The 20,869-nt window shown below is 37.0% G+C and overlaps 1 protein-coding gene across 4 annotated transcripts in view; it reads left to right on the forward strand.

Moving 5' to 3' along the window:
- LOC147404985 (protein SABRE-like) overlaps positions 1 to 20,869 on the forward strand; it is a 72,576-nt gene that overhangs the window by 29,095 nt on the left and 22,612 nt on the right. For all 4 annotated transcript variants that reach the window (XR_015178028.1, XM_086441110.1, XM_086441112.1 and 1 more), the window contains 6 exons: positions 1,510 to 1,761; positions 10,190 to 12,247; positions 15,892 to 17,755; positions 18,021 to 18,121; positions 20,049 to 20,405; positions 20,741 to 20,859. Coding sequence is in view for 3 of the 4 variants with exons in the window: in XM_086441110.1 (XP_086297236.1) it covers positions 1,510 to 1,761; positions 10,190 to 12,247; positions 15,892 to 17,755; positions 18,021 to 18,121; positions 20,049 to 20,405; positions 20,741 to 20,859 (4,751 nt within the window). In the remaining variant the exon portion in view is untranslated. The remainder of the gene's footprint in view (positions 1 to 1,509; positions 1,762 to 10,189; positions 12,248 to 15,891; positions 17,756 to 18,020; positions 18,122 to 20,048; positions 20,406 to 20,740; positions 20,860 to 20,869) is intronic.

A 20,869-nucleotide genomic window follows, 5' to 3' on the forward strand; every position in this document is an offset into this window, starting at 1 on the left:
CAAGATAACTATTATAAGCAAAAGATTCTATTTATGTATCAAATGCAAGAATGGCGATGACACTAACTCCTCGGTGGCATGGTTTTAAATCTCATCCGAGACCGAAACGACTCGTCCAAGTTTTCTTGGTATCGTCCACCAACGAGACGAGTTGACAAGTCATCTCAAAGACATGGTTTGTTCTAATTCTAAGGCATTTTTTAAAATCTCATCAGAGACGACTCGGTCTCGTTCATGGACGAGACGGGATGTCAAAACGAGTTTTAAAACCATGCTCAGTGGTTGACAAGACCAAACTAAGGAAGAAATTTCGAAAGTGAGGCAATAAACAAACATATCCCTACAAATACACACCGACAAAAATTTCCCAACTAATTGGAACCAGACTCAACACTAGACTCAATCTCCTCAAAGAAAAAACCCCTTTGAATTCTTCGTGCAACTTACCTGAAAGGAAGATTTTACTTTTATTGCCAAATATATTATGTAGGGACCCCTCAGACTCCTCAAAAGCTCTTTAGTTGTGTTCCTTCCAAATACTCTTACCCTAGAAGATTCTTCCTCTAGCATTGAATTTGTCACTCTAATTGGAAAATAGCTTAGCAACTGTCGGAGGAAGGGTCCAACAAATATTTATAAGGATGAAAACAAAGAATCAGACCGACAAAGCTTGAAAATGGATAGGAACATCAATATATTTAATATTAAAGGATGATATGTTTATGATTTTTTTTTATAATTAATATTATGCAATTTGTTGCATTTATTAATTATGGTCCTTTGGAGCATCATACACAATGATGAAAATCAGCAATGGTCCTACTTAATGTCTGAAATGGACATTGATTCAAGTTCTACAATTTTTTTGAAACAATATGTTTTTGTAGTTAAAATTTAGATAGCTTCTCTACATGGAATTAATGTGCACAAGCTGGTGTCTATGAATTCAGTAATTTTACCCGGTACAAGAGTCCCAATGGTTTTAAAGTTTCAAACATTTTGATGTCCCTTAAAGTATTCTAAAATGGATGTTAATGGGTGGAGACTCTAGGTACTTGTGACTCTTTTTCACCCCTTTTGATTCTGCATTGCATAGTTATGCCATGATTGTCTGTTTTATGGGGTTTTAGGTATCTCTTTTATTAAACTTGACCTTTATTGCTCTACTTCACTTTTATCTGGAAAAATTGGAATCTTCACATAATAGAGTACTGGGTCATGTTATTCATAATATATGGAATAGATTTAGCAATGTGTTTTTTTATATCACATTACTCTTCAAGTATATTTTTTCATTTCTACTCTTCCAAGACATCTGATACAATACAATTGGACTCTTCACATTTTTATGTTAAGTCTCCAAGTCTTACATTCCACTCTAGTTTTCTTGTTGTGTTTTCCTAAAGCTTGCTAGAGATGCTAAATTTTCTATCTGTGCTAACTCTAGATATCAACTTGGTATGGCTTACTTTTGAGTTTTGACTTTGTTTATGATACCTTTACTTTCAGCCGACTGCACCTATTAGAGCCGAAGTTGATGTCAAGCTTGGCTGTACACTATGCAATATCATTATGAGTAGATTAAAGCCATTGATGTGCCTTCACTTGTCAAAAAAGAAGAAAATGGTACTTCGCAAGGAAAATTCTGACATAGAAAGATCACAAACAACTGAAATCAAAGCTTTCGTGTGGACATGTAATGTCTCAGCCCCAGAGATGACTATTTTGCTTTATAATATCAGTGGTAAATCACTATACCGTGTAAGTTCTAAACTTTGTTCATTAGAATACAGTTTTTTATTTTTTATGTATGCTAGACAGGGTAGAGAATGCCTTCGCACATGCTGTAATTTTATTTGGAGATACCTTGTTCTTTTTTGCTTCCTTGAGATTGTTTCATCCGTATGCTTATTCCTTTTAGTGTCTTTATTGAGGGCTTGAATCTATAATTTCCTACTATTTCTTTTGTTAACCAACCAACTACTCCCAAAGACTGATCTGTTGGAGACGGAGAGAACTATGAATATAAGAGGGCCAAGGGGCTTAACTGGGGTATGACACACCCGAGAGCGGAGGAAGATACACACTCAACACCCCCCTAGCCATAAGGATGGAAAGAATTGAACCCATGACCTATACGAACCTAGCACTCTGATACCATGTTAACCAACCAACTACTCCAAAAGAACAATCTGTTGAAGAGGGGGAGAACTATGAATATAAGAGGGTCACGAGGCTTAACTGGGATATGACACACCCGAGAGTGGAGGAAAATATACACTCAACACTCCCCCTGACCCATAAGGGTGTAAAGAATTGAACCCATGACCTATATGGACCTAGCACTCTGATACCATGTTAACCAGCCAACTAGTCCAAAGGACCGATCTATTGAAGAGGGAAAGAACTATGAATATACGAGGGTCACAAGGCTCAGCTGGGGTATGACACACCCAAGAGTGGAGGAAAATATATACTCAACCTCTTTTACGCTAGATCTAAATTATGAAAGATCCCTTGATAGTTTGCTTCTCGATTAGTAAAGAAAATAAAGCAGAGATCACAACTGCAGTGGTTCATGTTTTAGTACTCTGCTTTTAGCATGAGCCAAATTTATGTGGTGGATTTCCTTTCGAAGTTTTCATTTGCCTACACTTTGATGTTTCCCTTTTTTTTGGGTCTAGCCTTAATTTGAAGATTTGAACTAAGGTAGGAACTGAATGTTGTTTGAGATTGGTTTCGTATGGTAACCATGCAGTTAATTGAGTTAGTCTTAGTCAAACTTTACCAAATTTAAAAAATGGTGAAAATGAAAGTAAGTTGGAGATTATCTCATTGTAGAAAATGATCTAGGGTTTAGAGAAGATAAAGAGAGAAAGAAGAGAAGAAGAAATTCCAGAGAAATTGTTTTTGTTTATTATTTCTTTATTCCTATTTATATAAGTTAGATGATAAATAGGAAAAGACGAAAAAGGATATGACATAAACATAAATAAAAAAAGAACTATATTTGATAACACTTCCTCTCAAGCTGGTGCAAAAATATCACACATGTTCAATTTGCTTATAAGATTATCAAAGTTGGCATGACCCAAGACTTTAATGAGGACATCGACTAATTGTTGTTATATAGGAACAAAGACGGTGCAGATGTCACTAGAAGTAACTTTCTCTCTAATGATATGTCGATCGAGCTCAATGTGCTTGGTGTGATCATGTTAAACTGAATTATGAGCTAGGTTAATGGCAGCCTTGTTATCACTGTACGACTGAAAAGGTTGAGGAGGTGAACAACCTAGCCCACAAAGTAATAGTTGTAACCAAAGTAACTCTACATATGACAAGAGCTATTGCACTAAACTCATCTTTGACACTTGAGCGAGCAACTACAGACTGTTTCTTACTATGCCAAATAATCAAATTACCACCTGTCATAGTGCAATACCTAGAAGTCAAATGACGACAAGTAATATAACCAGCCCAATCAACATCTGTCCCTGTTTCCGCATGCACGTGACCGTGTGAACAGAATAATAAACCTTTCACCAGACATCCTTTCAGATATCGAAGGATGCGTAGGGTAGCATCAAGATGTGTTGTACAAGGGGCATGCATGAATTGACTAACAACACTTACTGCATAGGCAATGTCTGGTCACGTGAGAGATAGGTAGATGGGTTTACCAACCAAGCATTGATAACGATTGATATCTTCTAAAGTTTCACCATCACTTTCACTTAATCGGTGATTTGGCTCAATTGGAGAGTCAACTGGTTTAGCTCCAAGTTTGCCAACCTCCTGGAGAAGATTGAATACGTATTTGCGTTGTAAGATAAAAATGCCTGTCTCGGATTAAGCTACCTCAATGCCCAAAAAATATTTTAGAAGTCCGAGGTCTTTTACTTCAAAGCGATTTCCAAGAAGATGCTTCTTAATAGGGCAATTTCCTGTAATGAAAATATTGTCAACATACACAATAAGGACTGTGTCTGAGGTCCACTATGTTTGACAAACAATGTGTGATTAGCTTGACATTTTATAACCCACGTCCTACGTAACAGAGTAGAACCGCTCATATAAGGACTTCTTGATGACACTTTCCCATCAACCTTAGAAAAATGAATTCTTGGAGGAGTATCCATGTGCATTTCTTCCTGTAAATTACCATGCAATAAGGCATTCTTCATATCTAGTTGGTGAAGCTCCCAAGAGAAGTTGGCTGCATAGCCCTTGGCAACCAACGTAGCTTTGTACCTGTCAATCGACCCATCTGACTTGTACTTCACTGTGAACACCCACTTATATCCAATAGATTTCTTCTCTTGTGGTAATGACACCAGCTCCCAGGTATTATTTTCTGCTAAAGCTCTTAGTTCCTCGTCCATAGCTTATTTCCACTTGGGATTGGAGAAAACTTCTTTCACATTGGATGGGATGGAAATAGAAGACATAGTAGTTACAAAGGAGCGATAGGATGGAGACACATCATGGTAGGAAACAAACTAAGAAATAAGATGCGAGGTACAAGTACGTTTACCTTTCCGATGAGTAATAAGAACATTGGAATCTAAAAAAACTAGTCATGGGGCATGATTTGGCTCCTTAGTGGTGTGTCATGGTGGATCAACAATGACTTGTTTTCCCTTTCTGGTATAAGTACGTTTGAAAAGATTAGGCATAGACATGGTTGCCTGCACAACTTCCACTGTAGATTCTGGATTAATTGTCAAAGGTAGTGAAACTGGGAAATATGACTTTGGAAGAGGCTCATGATTAGTAGATAGAAGGAACCACTCCCCTTGAAGAGATTGTCAATGAAGGGTAGGAAAGTAACATTGATCCTCAAAGAATGTGATGTTTATTGTGAAAATTGACGACAGGTGGGGGGATGATAACATTTATGACTTTTATGAGATTAGAATAATCAAGAAACACACACTTCAACGCCTTAGAGTCAAGTTTAGTGCAACCAAGGCTGAAAATATGAGCAAAACAGACACACCGAAAGACTCGTGGAACCACAAAAAATAAAGGACGATCAAGAGAAAGGAAAAAAAGGGGTTGGAAGTTCAAGACACTAGAGGGAGTACGATTGATAATGTAACATGCAGTAAGAACTGCTTCAGACAAATAATGCTTAGGAACGTTCATTCCAATCAACAAAACTCTTCCTAATTCCAACAAATGACGATTTTTTCCTTTTGGTAGTCATTTTGTTGAGGTGTGGAAACACATGAAATTTGTTTTTCTATCCCTTGAGTAGCAAAAAATTGTTTCAAGCCCCCATAGGAGTACTCTCCTTTATTTGAGAGAGGGATTTTGATCTTTACTCCAAACTCAATTAGAACTATCACATGAAAATCTTAGAATATGGAATAGACATCATCTTTTGTTTTCATTAAGTACATCCACATACATTTGCTATGGTCATCCACAAAAGTAAAAAAATAACGAAAACCCAACAAAGAAGTAACAGGGGATGGACTCCAAACATTAGAATGCACAAGAGAAAATAAATATGAACTTATTTTAGTTAAACTTGTTGGATAGGAAGAACGACAATGCTTTGACAATGGATAAACTTCACACTGTAACTCTGACAATGACATAAACTGAAACAAAGCAGGAAACTTACGTTGTAAATACTAAAAAGAAATAGGACCCAACCGAATATGCCACCGTATTATTTGGGATTTATTGACTACCTTACTACTACTCTGAGAAGCATTAGCATGTGGAATGTGCTGAGACGTTAGAATGTCGAGAAAGTACAAGCCATCTGCTTCATGACCACTACCAATCATCTTCTTTGTTGCCAACCTGAAAGATACAATGAGAGGGAAAAAAGGTAACACTACAATTTAGATTTTTGTAACACTACTAATAGACACAAGATTAGTAGTGATATTAGGAACATGTAAACCATAAACAACGAAAAACTATGAGGAAACTTGATGATTCCTTTACCAAGTATAGATGATAAGGAATTATCAGCTAGACGGACTTTGTCCTTGCCTGAATAGGGTCTATAGGATTGAAAGAAAGAAGACATACCCGTCATGTTATCTGAAGCTCTTGAATCAAGAATCTAGGAATTGGATTGAGAAGAAGAAATATAATGAGCAGTGGTAGGGGTTCTTGTGTGTGTGTGTGTAAAGGAAGAGGTCGTAGTTGAACCATCCAATAGGTCCCTCAAACAAATAATATCCTCCTGGGAGAATGGTGAATGTACTGTTGAAGCCGGTACTTCAAAACTCGGGGAATCATCTAGCATGTCAGCATTGGTAGTATGATGAGTTGTGGAAGATCGGCCCTTAGGCTTCAAGTCCCAACACTTTACTCGAATATGCCCAAATTTTCCACGTTGGTCACGCTTTGGTCTCTCTTTGCTATTTGGTGCCTGGGTTGATGTGCCAATCGTTGACTCTCCCTACTTTGAACATAAGATTACTCAATGTTTAAATGAGGTAGAGGATCTCTGTTAAGAATTTGAACTCGAACCATCTCAAACTTGGGATTCAGACTGGCGAGAAACTGGAATGTACGAGGTGTCTCAACAGGTTTGTTGAACTGTGCACAGTCTTTAGAACTTTCCCAATTGAAGGGTAAATAGTGATCAAGCTCTTCTCCCCTTTTTTGCGTTGCGATATATTCTATTCCAACTGATAGATTCTAGCACTGTTATAAGCTTGAGAATAAGTTTGAGTCACTGATTTCCAAATTTGTTGTGTTGTCAAGAAAATATATCCTCTACTAATATGAGGTTGCATTGAATGCAACAACCAAGACATAACCAAGGCATTCTAAGCATCCCATTGTTTGTATTAGAATATGAGATATTAGGTTGTTTCTCTTTCCCATTCAAATAGCCTGTTTTCCATCTTCCATGGATGGCTAGCTTTGCAAATTGAGCCCACTCCAAGTAGTTTGTGCCATCGAGTTTGACTATGGAGATCTAGAGGTTTGGATTTCATCTCTTATTAGCGAGGATCTAAACCCACCATTGGTAGACTGTCCTGAAGTTATTTCTGACATGACTTTGAAGAAATAAACTACTCACAGAAAATCCAGATCACATTAGAGATTACTTGGATACACTAATGAATCTCTCACAACTTAAGATTAAAATCTATTTCTGCATTTTTTATGAAAGAAAAAATTCAACTCACCTTGAAGGCTATTACAACCTTGACATAGGCTGTAATAGCCAATCAATTGTGAAGAATGACCTGATGGAGTTCCAAAACATCCTAATAAGTTGGATGAAGAACTTGGAAGGGTTTCGAAGGGAAGTGATGGAGACCTAGGATGGTCCGTGGGAGTTGGCGACAACCCTAGGTGACTGGCGGCAGCCCTAGGAGATGGCTGAAGTGGTGTGGCAGCCCCTAGAGGGTGACTGCTGATGTGCGACATCCCCTAGATGGCTGCTTCTGATGTGTGACAGCCCCTATATGACTGCTGCTAATATGAGGCAGCCCCTAGATGGCTGCTGCTGATGGAAACAACCCCTAGATGGTGGCTGGCGACAGCCCTAGGAAGGTGGGCGACATCCCTAGGGCTGAGAAAGGTGGAGATTGAACCCTTGTAACCCTCCTTGAGTGATCGCAAAACTTCTCTACTTGTTTCGGAACTCTCTTTGATCTTTTCAGTTGTCATCAAAGCTTTGATACCATGTAGAAAATGATCTAGGGTTTATAGAAGATAAAAAGAGAAAGAAGAAATTCCAGAGAAAAAAGTTATGTTTATTATTTCTTCATTCCTATTTATATAAGTTACATGATAAATGGGAAAAGACGAAAAATGACTTGACATAAATATAAATAAAAAAAGAACTATATCTGATAACACTCATATAGGTCTAGATTTTTTTTTTTTTTTGACATCTTATATTCTCTTTGTATGTACCTTAGTATTCAACAATCAATTTGTCTTCTTATGGGGTCCACAGAACACATCATATTGTATAATTTTTTGTCAATGGTAATATCAGAGTGAAAATTTTGAACTTGGTAACGCAAGGTTTGCATCGTAGTGCTTATTCAAAAATTTTAGGGAAAAAAAATAAAACAACTTTCCTACGATGATTCAACCCTGACATGTTGTAAACTTGTATTTACCATACAGAAGGATGGGCACAATGTAAGGAACCATGATAAGGCTAACATGGTCATTATCGTGGTTCAAAGTATTGTTCTTTCTCTGAAGGTCTTGGTCAAGTCATCTCTATCTTGATAGGAGACTAGAATGTTAAATTAGGGCTTTTCTTGGTTTGAATCGTTCCATCCCAGTTTAAATGACTCTAATCTTGAACTGATCGAAATGTATGTTGGGCCTCACATTTTAAATCATTTCCATGGTAGCATAAGACATGAATTATCACATATGAAGGTTCCTATTCCTTGTGGCTAGTGTGATTCATCACTACTCTTGATAATGAGCTGGGAATGGTATTTCGTTAGAGAAAGATTAGTAACTTAGATTTTGAAACATCCAATCCTTGAAATATCTAATTTACGTTTGTGAAGCGAGTTGCTAGGATCATCTGATGATTATGTTGTACTCTATCCTTGTATAATCAATACTCGAAAGCAAACCACGAATCTATGGAGGCATGCACGTGAATTTATAGAGATAGGAACTTGAACTAGTTGAGAACAAAATGTGAGATCTTTCTGTGTTGAGGGTGAATTTTTTCATAAATGAGGTAGGCTTCTTCATTGACGTAGGAGTGGATTTGTATGATGTTTTGTCTTAACTGAATAGTAAACTTTTGTAGTGTGCTTTTTAGTGTGACAAAACAAGTATATAGATAAAACAAAGTATATTTAAGTACAGAAATATCTAGAAATTTATGTAAAAATGGTCCCAAAAATATGCTAACTGGGGTATAAAATCTCATTCCAAAATTGCTTTAGGTAGGAGAAAAACTGAGATCGTTTCAACCCAAACATAACGAGACCATCTGAAGCATTCAATGTTTTGGGGTCAATGTTTCATTCCAGTCTCAGTTAAAATGGTATGTTCTGACAAAACATAATGAAGCTTTGAACTATGATGTAACCTACTAAGGCACATAGATGGGGTACATCATGGACATCACTTAAAATAAAGTGTCTGACATGGGCAGAGTATCCATATTCATAGTGGCCAGGTAAGATAGTCCACAGGTAAATTTAATATTTTCCTGAAAAGCAAATTACTGTTGGAAAGAAATGTATCTGCCAAGGTATTAAATTTTGATTTCAGTGTCTATTTCGGTTAGTTTGGAAATGAAAATATTTTGTGGAAATATTCCAATCAATTTTGAAATGAGTACAATTTTTGGAAATGACAAAAATATTGAAGAAATTTTCATTGACCCTATAGGAATGATAAAATAGGCATTAAAACACACTCATTAAGTCATCAAAATACAATAAACTACCATATAGAGTGTGAAATTGAATATCAACAACATGTTGCTACACATGCAAATGTATTGAGAGGTTGACAGTGGAAATGAGAATAATAACGTTGCATTAACTACATACAACTTAATATATAAGACATTAAAATGAAGAAACTATTAAGTATTGCATTCATGCATTATTATATTTCTTTTATTTTTTAAATATGTATGAATAAATTGCTAATGTGTCCAACTAATTGAAACATAAATGTACTAATATGCTTGAAATACGTTAAAATAAGATGATATAGATAACTAACTAATCATAATTCATTTATACTAACGTATGAATGTTATGTGCAATTTTTTATTAGTAATTACTATGTGTAATTTACAGGTTCTTACTAAAACAAATTATAAGTTTTTTCAAAAAGAGAATATTTCGGTTGAAATTTACTATTCATCAAAATATTTCAACTGAAATATTGCATTTTCATACCTAAAATTTGATAATTTCGGTCGAAATTCACTATTCATCGAAATATTTCGCAAAATGAATAGTGATTTCCATCAAAATATAAACAAAAAGAAACTGTCAATTAAATTTCATGTTGGAGCTTGTGGAAATGGAAATATTTTGGTATATTTCGTGGAAATATGTCGAAATTTAATACTAAGGTATTTGCATATGTGGGACTCTATCGAAAGCTTATTTTAAGGAAATGAAATTACTATTTTTCCCTTGTTTGTTGATGTATTATGTGGAAGTTAAATTAACTTGTTAATTCCTTGATGGTGTAGGGATGCTCACAATCTTCACATGTGTTCGCAAATAATGTAGCACCAACAGGAATTGCGGTGCACATGGAACTCGGTGAATTTCATTTGCACGTTGTTGATGAACATCAAGAATGTTTGAAGGAAAACCTGTTCGGTGTGGAAACAAACCCTAGTTCCTTGATGCATGTAGAAAAGGTGACTCTAGATTTGGGGAAAAAAGAAGTCGATTCACTAGATGAACATGATCCTGGACAGTCAAAGTTGGTTCTCTCTATTGATGTGAGTGGTATAGGTGTATATTTTAGCTTCCAGCGTGTTGAGTCACTTATATCAACCGCAATGCCCTTTCAAGCGCTCTTGAAGAGTCTCTCTGCCAATCGGAAAAGAACAACACAAAATAGGGGTGTGCTTTCTACTAAACCATCGGGGAAAGGAATCCAGTTTTTGAAATTAAATCTTGAACGGTGTTCTATGAGTTTCTATGGTGATGTGGGTATGGAAGACACAGTGGTTTCAGATCCCAAGCGTGTAAATTATGGATCACAGGGTGGTCGAGTTATAATTAAGGTTTCCGCAGATGGTTCACCACGCATGGCAAACATAACATCCACGATGTTGAATGGATCCAAACACTTGAGATACTCAGTATCTCTTGATATCTTCCATTTCAGACTGAACATAAACAAAGAGAAACAGTCTACGGAGATGGAACTTGAAAGAGCTAGTTCTATCTACCAAGAATATTTGGAAGAACATAGGCCCGATACAAAAGTGACTTTATTAGACATGAAAAATGCAAAATTTGTACGCCGTTCTGGTGGGCCTAATGATATTTCCGTCTGCTCTCTTTTTAGTGCAACCAATATCTCAGTAAGGTGGGTGCCTGATGTGCATTTATCAATTTATGAGCTTATGTTGCAGTTGAAATTACTGATACACAACATGAAGCTTCAGGTACCTGATAGTGAAATAAAGGAAGAATTTTCTACTGAAAAGATTCTACAACTGGAGAAAAAAGTTAAAGACAAAAAAAGAGAATCTATTATTGCTATTGATGTGGAACTACTGAGTATATCAGCTGAGCTTGGAGATGGTGTTGATGCTATAGTTCAAATTCAGTCAATTTTCTCTGAGAATGCTCGGATAGGAATACTACTTGAAGGACTTATGCTTAGTTTTAATGAAGCTAGGGTTTTCAAAAGTACCCGAATGCAAATTTCTCGAATTCCTAATGTAGTGAACACGTGGGATTGGGTTATTCAAGGTCTCGATGTTCATATTTGCATGCCTTACAGATTACAGTTGCGCGCCATTGAGGATTCCATTGAGGATATGTTCCGAGGCTTGAAGCTTATCATGGCTGCTAAAACAAGTCTTATATTTCCGAAGAAAGAAAGCTGTAACTCGAGAAAAAAGCCTAAGTCAACAAAATTTGGATGTGTCAAGTTCTGCATACGTAATCTTACAGCCTATATTGAGGAAGAACCAATGCAAGGTTGGCTTGATGAACATTATCATCTTATGAGGAATGAGGCTTGTGAATTGGCTGTTAGGTTGAAGTTTCTTGATGACCTTGTTTCCGAAGGCAGTCAGTGTTCTGGAAGCATTGAACCAGATGAATCTTGTTCTGAAAGAAAGGTTCACCATAATGGAGTTGAGATTGATGTGCATGATACTTCAGCCATTCAAAAATTACGTGAAGAAATTTACAAACAGTCATTTCAGTGCTACTATCAAGCATGCCAAAATCTGAAAGCTGCGGAAGGATCGGGTGCCTGTAAAAGAGATTTCCAGGCTGGTTTTAAACCTAGTACCGGAAGAACATCTCTTCTATCTGTTTGTGGTACAGAGTTGGATGTAACCTTGACAAAAATTGAAGGTGATGAAATTGGGATGATAGAAATTATAAAGAAACTTGACCCTGTTTGCCAAGTCAATGAAATACCATTTTCTCGACTGCTTGGGAGAGAGATTGTTTTGAATGCAGGATCTCTTATTGCCAAGTTAAGAAATTACTCATTTCCACTGTTTTCTGCAACTGCTGGAAAATGTCAAGGGCGTGTTGTGTTAGCACAGCAGGTTAGCCTCAAATGCCTCTCTTTTTTTATTTTTTTTTCCAGTCTTCTGTTGCGCTTTCCTTTTCAATATCTGTTTATTTGCCTCATCTGGAAAATTCTGCATTCAGGTAATTTCCTTTTTGATATATCATATAATTATTCCATAGTTACTATCATAGAATGTATGCTCCCTTATTTTGTTGGCTATGATGATGATAATAATGATGGTGATGATGATGATGACGGTGGCAACAAAATAGTGGACTTAATTCCATGATATTGTTCTTCTTAGACATCTCTTTATGTTATTTTTTGCTTTAAAAACATGTATAATAAGCTAATTTGGATTTAGAGAGGCTATGTATGTCCACTTTTTTATCTGTCAGTCCTTTTGATGTTCCCATAAATGTGGGAAGTGTGAGAATAAATTTAGAGAATGATAACCATAGGAGCTGTGTTAATTTGGATTAATGGGATTGATATCTATGTGTATGAAATGTGTTTACTCAGTTTCTGCCATCTTTGTACAAGGAAGATGAGAATGAAAGTATTATGATAAATCCACAATTGGGGATCAAATCTAGAGTTAGTATTATGTTTGAATAAATGGCTATGGTGCAACTTAATTTTTTAGGTAAAATTCCTTTAAGCAACTACTAAGGAAATGCAGCAATCAGTGAAAGAATTCAGAAAAATAAAGGGCAAGCGAACATGAATGAAAGGAAATTAATTAATGGTGGAATCAAGACTCTTTTCATCTCATGACCAAAGATGTGACTAGACCACAGTTCGGACGGATATAATAATGGTTACTCTAAAATTAGTGTGGGCAACTTTCCAGGTTGCCCACTCCTCAAGATATGAATCAACAATTATGTTTTTCTTTCCCGGTTAACTTCGTTACTTTGTTATTCTTTTCTGGTAAGTTTCACTAAATCCGGTCTTCTTCTCTGATGGATTGTCTTCACTGGCACTAGTGTGGTAGTTTCCGAAGGGACTATGGCGGTCAAGCCAGTGGGAGTTTCAAGTTCTAGAGCCAAAAAAGGGATGAGTTGAGTTATTGAAAGTCACGACATCAAAAGCTCCCTGTTATGAGGCAGTTCTTCATCCTTTTCTAGCTTTAAGTTTGCAATTATGATGAGGGTCGTTATGGCCCGATTCGTAACTGTCTACATAGTTCATGTATCCACCATCACTTGTCCTTTATTTTGTAATCTTTGAGTATGTTGTCGGTTTTGTAACAGCTTGTCGCAGTAGTGGGCCACGTGGCGGCATAGCTGCTGATCTTGATTGGTGAAGCAACGACTGCGCCATGTTATCTGCTTGCAAAGTACTCGGATTGGGTTCCCCAATTTTTTTTTTTTTTTAATATTAGAAAAAGGAATTGTTTTCAGAGTCCTACGTAGAGTTCCTGTCCATGGATGAGGGTTTACTCAGTTGGGAAGCTTCCATACCAAGTCCTCTTCCTTTCAGGTTTGGGTACTTGGTTGGACGCCCTTGATTAGGTCTCTATCACCTAGAAGTAGGGGGCTCGGCCTCCTTGGCCGAGTCCCTGGGATGTCCACCTCAAGCCCTCTGCCCATGGGGGTCGGGGACTCAGATGGGGTGCTTTGACTGAGTTATCTACTTTCATGGGTAGGGGATTTGGCCGGGCTTTGGTTCATGAGGCCTGAATGAATCTCAAGGAGATCTTTGGGTGCAAATCTGAAGGTGTTTAGGAGAGGAATTCCAAGGAAGGAATTGAATGTGCAAAATAATTGTTTTTGATAGTTAGGATGAGGCTTATGATTAGAATCTACCATGAAGAAGCAATCAGTATATCTTTGTCAGTGCTCTAACACTTGTGAAAGGAAACCAAACAATTAAGAGAAGGTTGAAGCATCAAATACTTTGTAAAAATCATTTACAATGAATCAAGTGCGGAGAGAAAGTGGATGAATTCTCTGTAATCTCACTATCCATGAACAGATCTAGATTTTTTCTTGACAAGTATAGATCAAGATGATATGATTCAATAAATTCTAATCCACCTTGTCTTCCTAGCTATCCCGTTCTTTACTCCTTATATCATTATGAACAAGGTATTAAATTTTTGTTTTGGTGCCTATTTCGGTCAGCCTGGAAATGGATATCTCGATCAATTTGGAAATTAATATAATTATGATGGAAATGATGGGTATACTGTAGAATTGATGGAAATATTGAGGAAATTTTCATTGAAATTGTAGGTAATGATAAAACAAGCATGAAAACATGCTGACATGTCAACAAACTATCATAAACAACCATAGGGATTGTGGAAATGAAGATAAATAGAGTCTCTCTATAGGCATGCATGAGTATATAAAAGCATGACAACCAAAATCAACTGTATCATACATGTAAATGAGAATATTCAAGTCACATTAACTACATACGCCTTAATACGTAAAATATTTGCATAAATGAACAACCTTTTAAATAATTCATTCATGCGTTAGAGCCAATGTCAAGATCTTTGACTGGATTGTCTAAAATTTCAACTCAGCTGAAATTAACTTGTTTTTTTTCAAATGTGACGGAGGAAGATATTGTGTCTGTTCAGTTCATGTAGTTTTGGAAATCCCTCTCAGATTGATATGATTCAGACTGATATTACTGTTGATTAAGTTTGATGTGCCCTTAGATGTTCTTTGCACTGCAGTTGTACTTGATCCAGTACAGACATGAGTCATGAGTATATTGTTGCCTTCTATATGGTTCTGATCTTCTTTCATTGGATCTTTCAATATTTGAGGAAATGTATCCTTCTTCTTTTAGTCAAGATTAGTGCTGAATTTCATGTCAGGCTAAATCATTCCATCTCTAGGTTCTTATTTTACGCTTCAATGTGATATTTTAAATTAATTCTGGAATTTTCTCTTGCAATGCTGTGAAATAGCTAAGTTCCGAACCTGCAATAATTTTTCTCAGAGCTTACTCACCTGATGCTTTATCTTGAACCATCAGCTATTACAAGACATTTTTTTTTTCTTATAGGTTTTATCTGCTCTGTCTTCAACCTACAAAAAATGGTAGCTTTTGGTTATTTCCTGATTTGGAGATTACTAAATGTAGGTTTAGTTGAGTTATTTTCTTGATTAATTTGGTTAGCTGGGTTCCATTAGTTTCCTTGTCATCTTCATACAAATTTCCACATTCTTGTGTGGGACGATAGATTTTCTTGATTAATTTGGTTAGCTCATTATATTTTTACCACTTTAACTTCTTGACTTCATTAAATATGAATTTAGAATTTGCTGGGCACCCTTTTATTATATTCATTTTTAGTTAAATCTTTCTAATAGAAATATGGTTGTAGACCATGCATGCTTCATTGCCGGGACATTGAGGAATATCCAGAAAGGCATTTTGAGAATCGGTCTGATTCTATCTTTGTTCGTTCCATTTGAACAAAGGAAGGATCCCAAAGAATCGATCTTTCTTTTAGTTATTGAATTGATCTTTGATTTATTAATGTGTGATATTCCGAATCTTCATTACTAGTGGAATCAAAATGATCTACCCTAAACCCTAATTTTTTTTTTTTTTTCGAATTTCGTTACCTGGGTTACTTTATATTGCAATAATGCAAACTTCCGGTTTCCTGTATTCTACGTTGCCATTCTAACCTTCTGTTGATTTCAGGCAACATGTTTCCAGCCTCAAATTCAACAAGATGTCTTCATTGGGAAATGGAGGAAGGTGTGCATGCTTCGTTCACTGAGTGGTACAACTCCACCACTGAAAACATACTCAGATTTGCCAATTCATTTCCAAAAAGGAGAAGTTTGCTTTGGAGTGGGTTTTGAACCATCCTTTGCTGACATAAGCTATGCTTTTACGGTGGCTCTCCGTAGAGCTAATTTGAGTGTTAGAAATGTTGTTTCCGATCCCAATAATCCTTATGCTTCAGGTGTGTCACAAGTAGTTCAGCCACCTAAAAAGGAGCGCAGCTTACCATGGTGGGATGAAGTAAGGAACTATATTCATGGGAACAATAGCTTATATTTTTCTGAGACAAGATGGAACATTCTTGGAACAACTGACCCTTACGAAAAACGTGACAAACTTCAAATTATCTCTAATTATATGGAGATCCTGCAGTCAGATGGTCGTGTTTCTGTTTCTGTGAAGGATTTCAAGATTTTGTTGAGCAGTTTGGAGAGTTTAGTAAACAATGGAAGTTTAAAACTTCCTAATGTTGTTGTGTCTGATGCTTTTCTTGAAGTTCCCGCCTTTGGTCTCGAAGTAACTATGGAGTGGGAATGTGATTCTGGCAATCCCCTTAATCACTATCTATATGCTCTTCCCAATGAACGAGAGCCTCGTAAGAAAGTTTATGACCCCTTCAGATCGACTTCCCTCTCCCTTCGGTGGAACTTTTCTTTTAGACCATCTTCTTCTCACTTGGCTGCAGCGTTTGATGCTTTGCCAAATGAATCGAAGAATCTTCCAATTGATTCCCCAACCATGGATGTTGGTGCTCATGATTTAGCATGGCTTATTAATTTCTGGTACATGAACTATAATCCTCCTCATAAATTGCGCTCATTTTCCCGATGGCCACGTTTTGGAGTCCCAAGAGTTGCCAGATCAGGTAACTTGTCCCTTGACAAGGTGATGACAGAATTTATGCTCCGTCTTGATGCAATGCCCACTTGTATAAAGCATACTCATTTAGATGATGATGATCCTGCTTGTGGACTGACATTTAGAATGGCCAGGTTCAAATATGAATTTTGTTTTGGTCGTGGTAGGCAAAAATATACTTTTGATTGCATTCGTGATCCTCTTGATCTTGTTTACCAAGGTCTTGACCTTCACATGCTAAAGGCATATTTAAATAAAGAAGGTTGCACCTGTGTTACTAAAGAAGTTCAAATGGAAAAAAAAAATTCACAATTCTTGTCTGTGAATAAAGATGGCAATGAAAAGGGCAGTAACATGGATAATTACATAGCGAAGCATCGTGATGATGGATTTTTGTTATCTTCTGTCTATATTAATATCAGAAGGCAAGCCCCAAAGGCTGATCCCACAAGAATATTGCAATGGCAAGAAGTTGGAAGAAGAAATCTTGAGATGACACATGCCAATTCAGAGTTTGAAAATTGGAGCGAGGGTGATGATCATTCACAATCTGACCCAAGTGACGATGATGGATTTAATGTTGTAGTAGCTGACAATTGCATACGTGTGTGTATTTTTGGGTTTAAGATTTTGTGGACTATTGAGAATAGAGATGCTGTTTGGTCATGGGTTGGTGGAATATCTAAAGCATTTGAACCTCCAAAGCCTTCTCCATCTTGGCAGTATGCACAGAGGAAACTTCTTCAGGATAGTAAGGAGGCAAGTGGAACTGAAATGGTTCAAGATGACACCACTGTGCCTTTACCTTCTATTACCCAGTCTACAACTTCTCCTTCTCCAGAACATTTGGACACTTCAGAGTACCATTCGTCACCATCACATCCAGCCAAAATGGAAAGCTCGACAGCTGTTACAGTTGGTGAGTCTTAAGCATACCTTGTATATTTATTTGGTGATATTAATTTGAGGAGTTATGTTAATTTATGTATCTTGCAAAGGTCTGTGAGAAACCTCTATTAAAATTCGTTGCAAAAATTTAGGTTACCATAATGATTATTATAACATTTTTAGCAATGTTTTATTAGTTATCTGATATTCATCATAAATGCTTTATTCCTAAAACATGACTAGGTTTGTATTATTCGACATATTATTTAAGAGGCATTTAATTGATTTTTGACCAGCAAAGAATGGAACCGTGGATGACTCGGATGAGGAGGGGACAAGACAGTTCATGGTGAATGTTATTCAACCTCAATTTAATCTTCATTCAGAGGAAGCTAATGTGAGTTCTGTGGTATCTTTTCTTTTCGTTATCTGATCATCTTTTGCATTGAAACTTCAACCCCTTCACTACTTTTGTAACCAAGGTTTAAGAGACTTATCGTAAAGAGAACTAGAAGCCATAATCGATCCAATTCTGAGACAAAGTACCAAACAACTAAGAAGAGAAGAGGGAACGATACATTCATAAGACAGGCAATGAGGACTGTTTAAGGAATAAAAAGAGGATTATAGAAACAATGGAAAAAATAGAAAACTTTATGACTTGATCGAAACTGAGATCTGAAGTTAGAGAAAGCCTTCAATATTTGATGATAACAAACCAACTGCAGAGCAGAAAAAATTACTAGATTTCAAAGCTTCGTTTAGAAAATTCTAAGGATTATAAAGAAGCCATATAGCCATCACAATATGAACTTGTTCGGCCTATTATAGGACCCAAGAGCCATTGGTGTTAGTGGAGTTGTATAATGGTGTGTATGTAGCAAGTGTATAATTGTAATGTTTATGTTTTAGTAAAATACAAAAGGCTGTAGAGGGCAATGCTCTATGCGATTCTTTTTCTCATAGTCTCAAGTTGGAATCAGATCTATTGAGTGTGAAAAAAAAATCTGTTTCTGTGCTGTTGATGTTAGCATGATGGCATGATGATGTCAGCCCTAGGCGAAGAACAAAGCTTCGGAACTTCCATCGTTTTTTGAGAACTTGATTTTTCGAGTCTCATGGACTGTTTATAGGTGTGTTTTGGAATTGTTTAATGCGTTTTTTGTTGCTTTCAACAATTGTAGAACCGTTTCCTTGCATTTAGCTATCTAGTAAAAGAAGTTTGTATTCTTGACGTTCTCCTTAAGTAGGGTTGTCAATGGTCTGGGCTGTAAACTCCCCGATTCTATTCGGGGCCTCAAAATCCTAGCCCAAACCAGGCCCATGATCAGGCCAGGCCTGATTTTAAACATAATTTTGCCTATATATTTCTACATAACTATAGTTATAATATATAATAAATAAAATAAAATATAAGTAATCAGGATGGGTTGCCTTCAGACCTAGTTCCCAAAGCCCGGAGCCCGGCCCTAAACATGAATCAGGCACTTCTAGCCCTGACCAGATTACTAAACGAGCCTACTAACACTACCCAAACCCTGCTCACGACGGGCCAGGCCAAAGCCCATCCCATTGACAACCTTATTCTTAAGCCATTTCACTATAGATTTATGTCTCCAACTAATCTCTTACTAGCGGCCAGATTTCTTTAACTCTTTTTCATCTTCCACTTGTCAATTCTACCAAATGCTTCTTTATTCCACTCCTTGAACCTCAAGGATTTTGGCTTCATACGAAAGACGAATCCGGCCTTACCCTAGTAATGGGGACACTTATCTTATGATCCTCCATAATCCAGTAGCAAGGGGTGGGATCCGAAGCTAGACTCGGAGTGGTCGCCTGTACTAACTCAGGCAAGTGGGCTTTCCAAGAGTCAGACCTATCCAAAAGGCACATCATGGTTTAAAGACACGAGCTTCAGAGCACTAGGTTCACAGATTCGATTCTTTCCACCCTTATGAGTGAGGAGGAGTGTTGAGTGTACATTTTCCTCCACTCTCGGGTGAGTCATACCCCGGTTAAGCCCTGTGACCCTCTTATATTCATAGTTCTCCCCCACTCCAACAGATCGGTCTTTTGGAGTAGTTGGTTGGTTAACAGTTTCTAAAGGAGACTGCAATTTCCTGTATACTTCTAATGACCCGACTTTCTCTTTTCTTCTCATAGGAGAAGCTGATAAGAGCAAACAATGTTAATTCAAATTATTTTTATCTGCTAACTGCATTATTATGTCACGATGCACATTGTCAACCTCTTTATCATTTCTGAGTGCTTTATGACAAGTGGAACTCATCTCCTACTTTTACTCTTTGTTTCCCTGCCAGGGTAGATTTCTTCTTGCTGCAGCCAGCGGCCGTGTCTTAGCTCGTTCATTTCATACTGTTCTCCATGTTGGTCATGAGATGATTGAACAAACTCTTGGTACTGTTAGTATAAATATTCCTGAGTCTGAACCCGAAATGACCTGGAAACGTGCGGAGTTGTCTGTGATGTTGGAACATGTTCAAGCTCATGTTGCACCAACTGATGTTGATCCGGGGGCTGGATTGCAGTGGCTGCCGAAAATTCTCAGGAGCTCTCCAAAAGTAAAGCGTACGGGTGCTCTACTTGAACAAGTGTTTATGCCTTGTTCAATGTACTTTCAGTACACTAGACACAAAAGTGGAACCACAGATTTGAAGGTTAGATACTGCTTCCATGAATTTCCAGCTTAAAATGTTGTATCAAATAATTACAGTTGTCAGTAGTTATTGCATATTCATATGCATCGTAGTAAGAGCTTCTATTGCCACACCATCTTTTGCTAATGCCACCCCAAGATGTGTGCTAATTCTTTGGTGATTTACGTATGAATTGGGGGTGGCATTAGCAAAAGTTTATGTGGCAATGTAATCTCTCATCGTAATTTATGCCACAATATTTAACGTTTCCTATGATAAGTCAAGTAGAGAACTGGTTAATATCCAATAACTTATAGTTCGCTGCTTTAAACTCTAGCTGGTTTTTTGCTCTGCAGGTGAAGCCATTAAAAGAGCTTGCTTTCAATTCCCCCAATATAACTGCAGCAATGACATCTCGCCAGTTTCAGGTCATGCTGGATGTATTGACCAACCTTCTTTTTGCTCGGCTTCCAAAGTGAGGTTTT

This window comes from Akebia trifoliata, chromosome 4 (genome assembly GCF_017979445.1).
Source record: "Akebia trifoliata isolate Shusen 1 chromosome 4, ASM1797944v1, whole genome shotgun sequence".
Lineage (NCBI taxonomy): Eukaryota > Viridiplantae > Streptophyta > Magnoliopsida > Ranunculales > Lardizabalaceae > Akebia > Akebia trifoliata.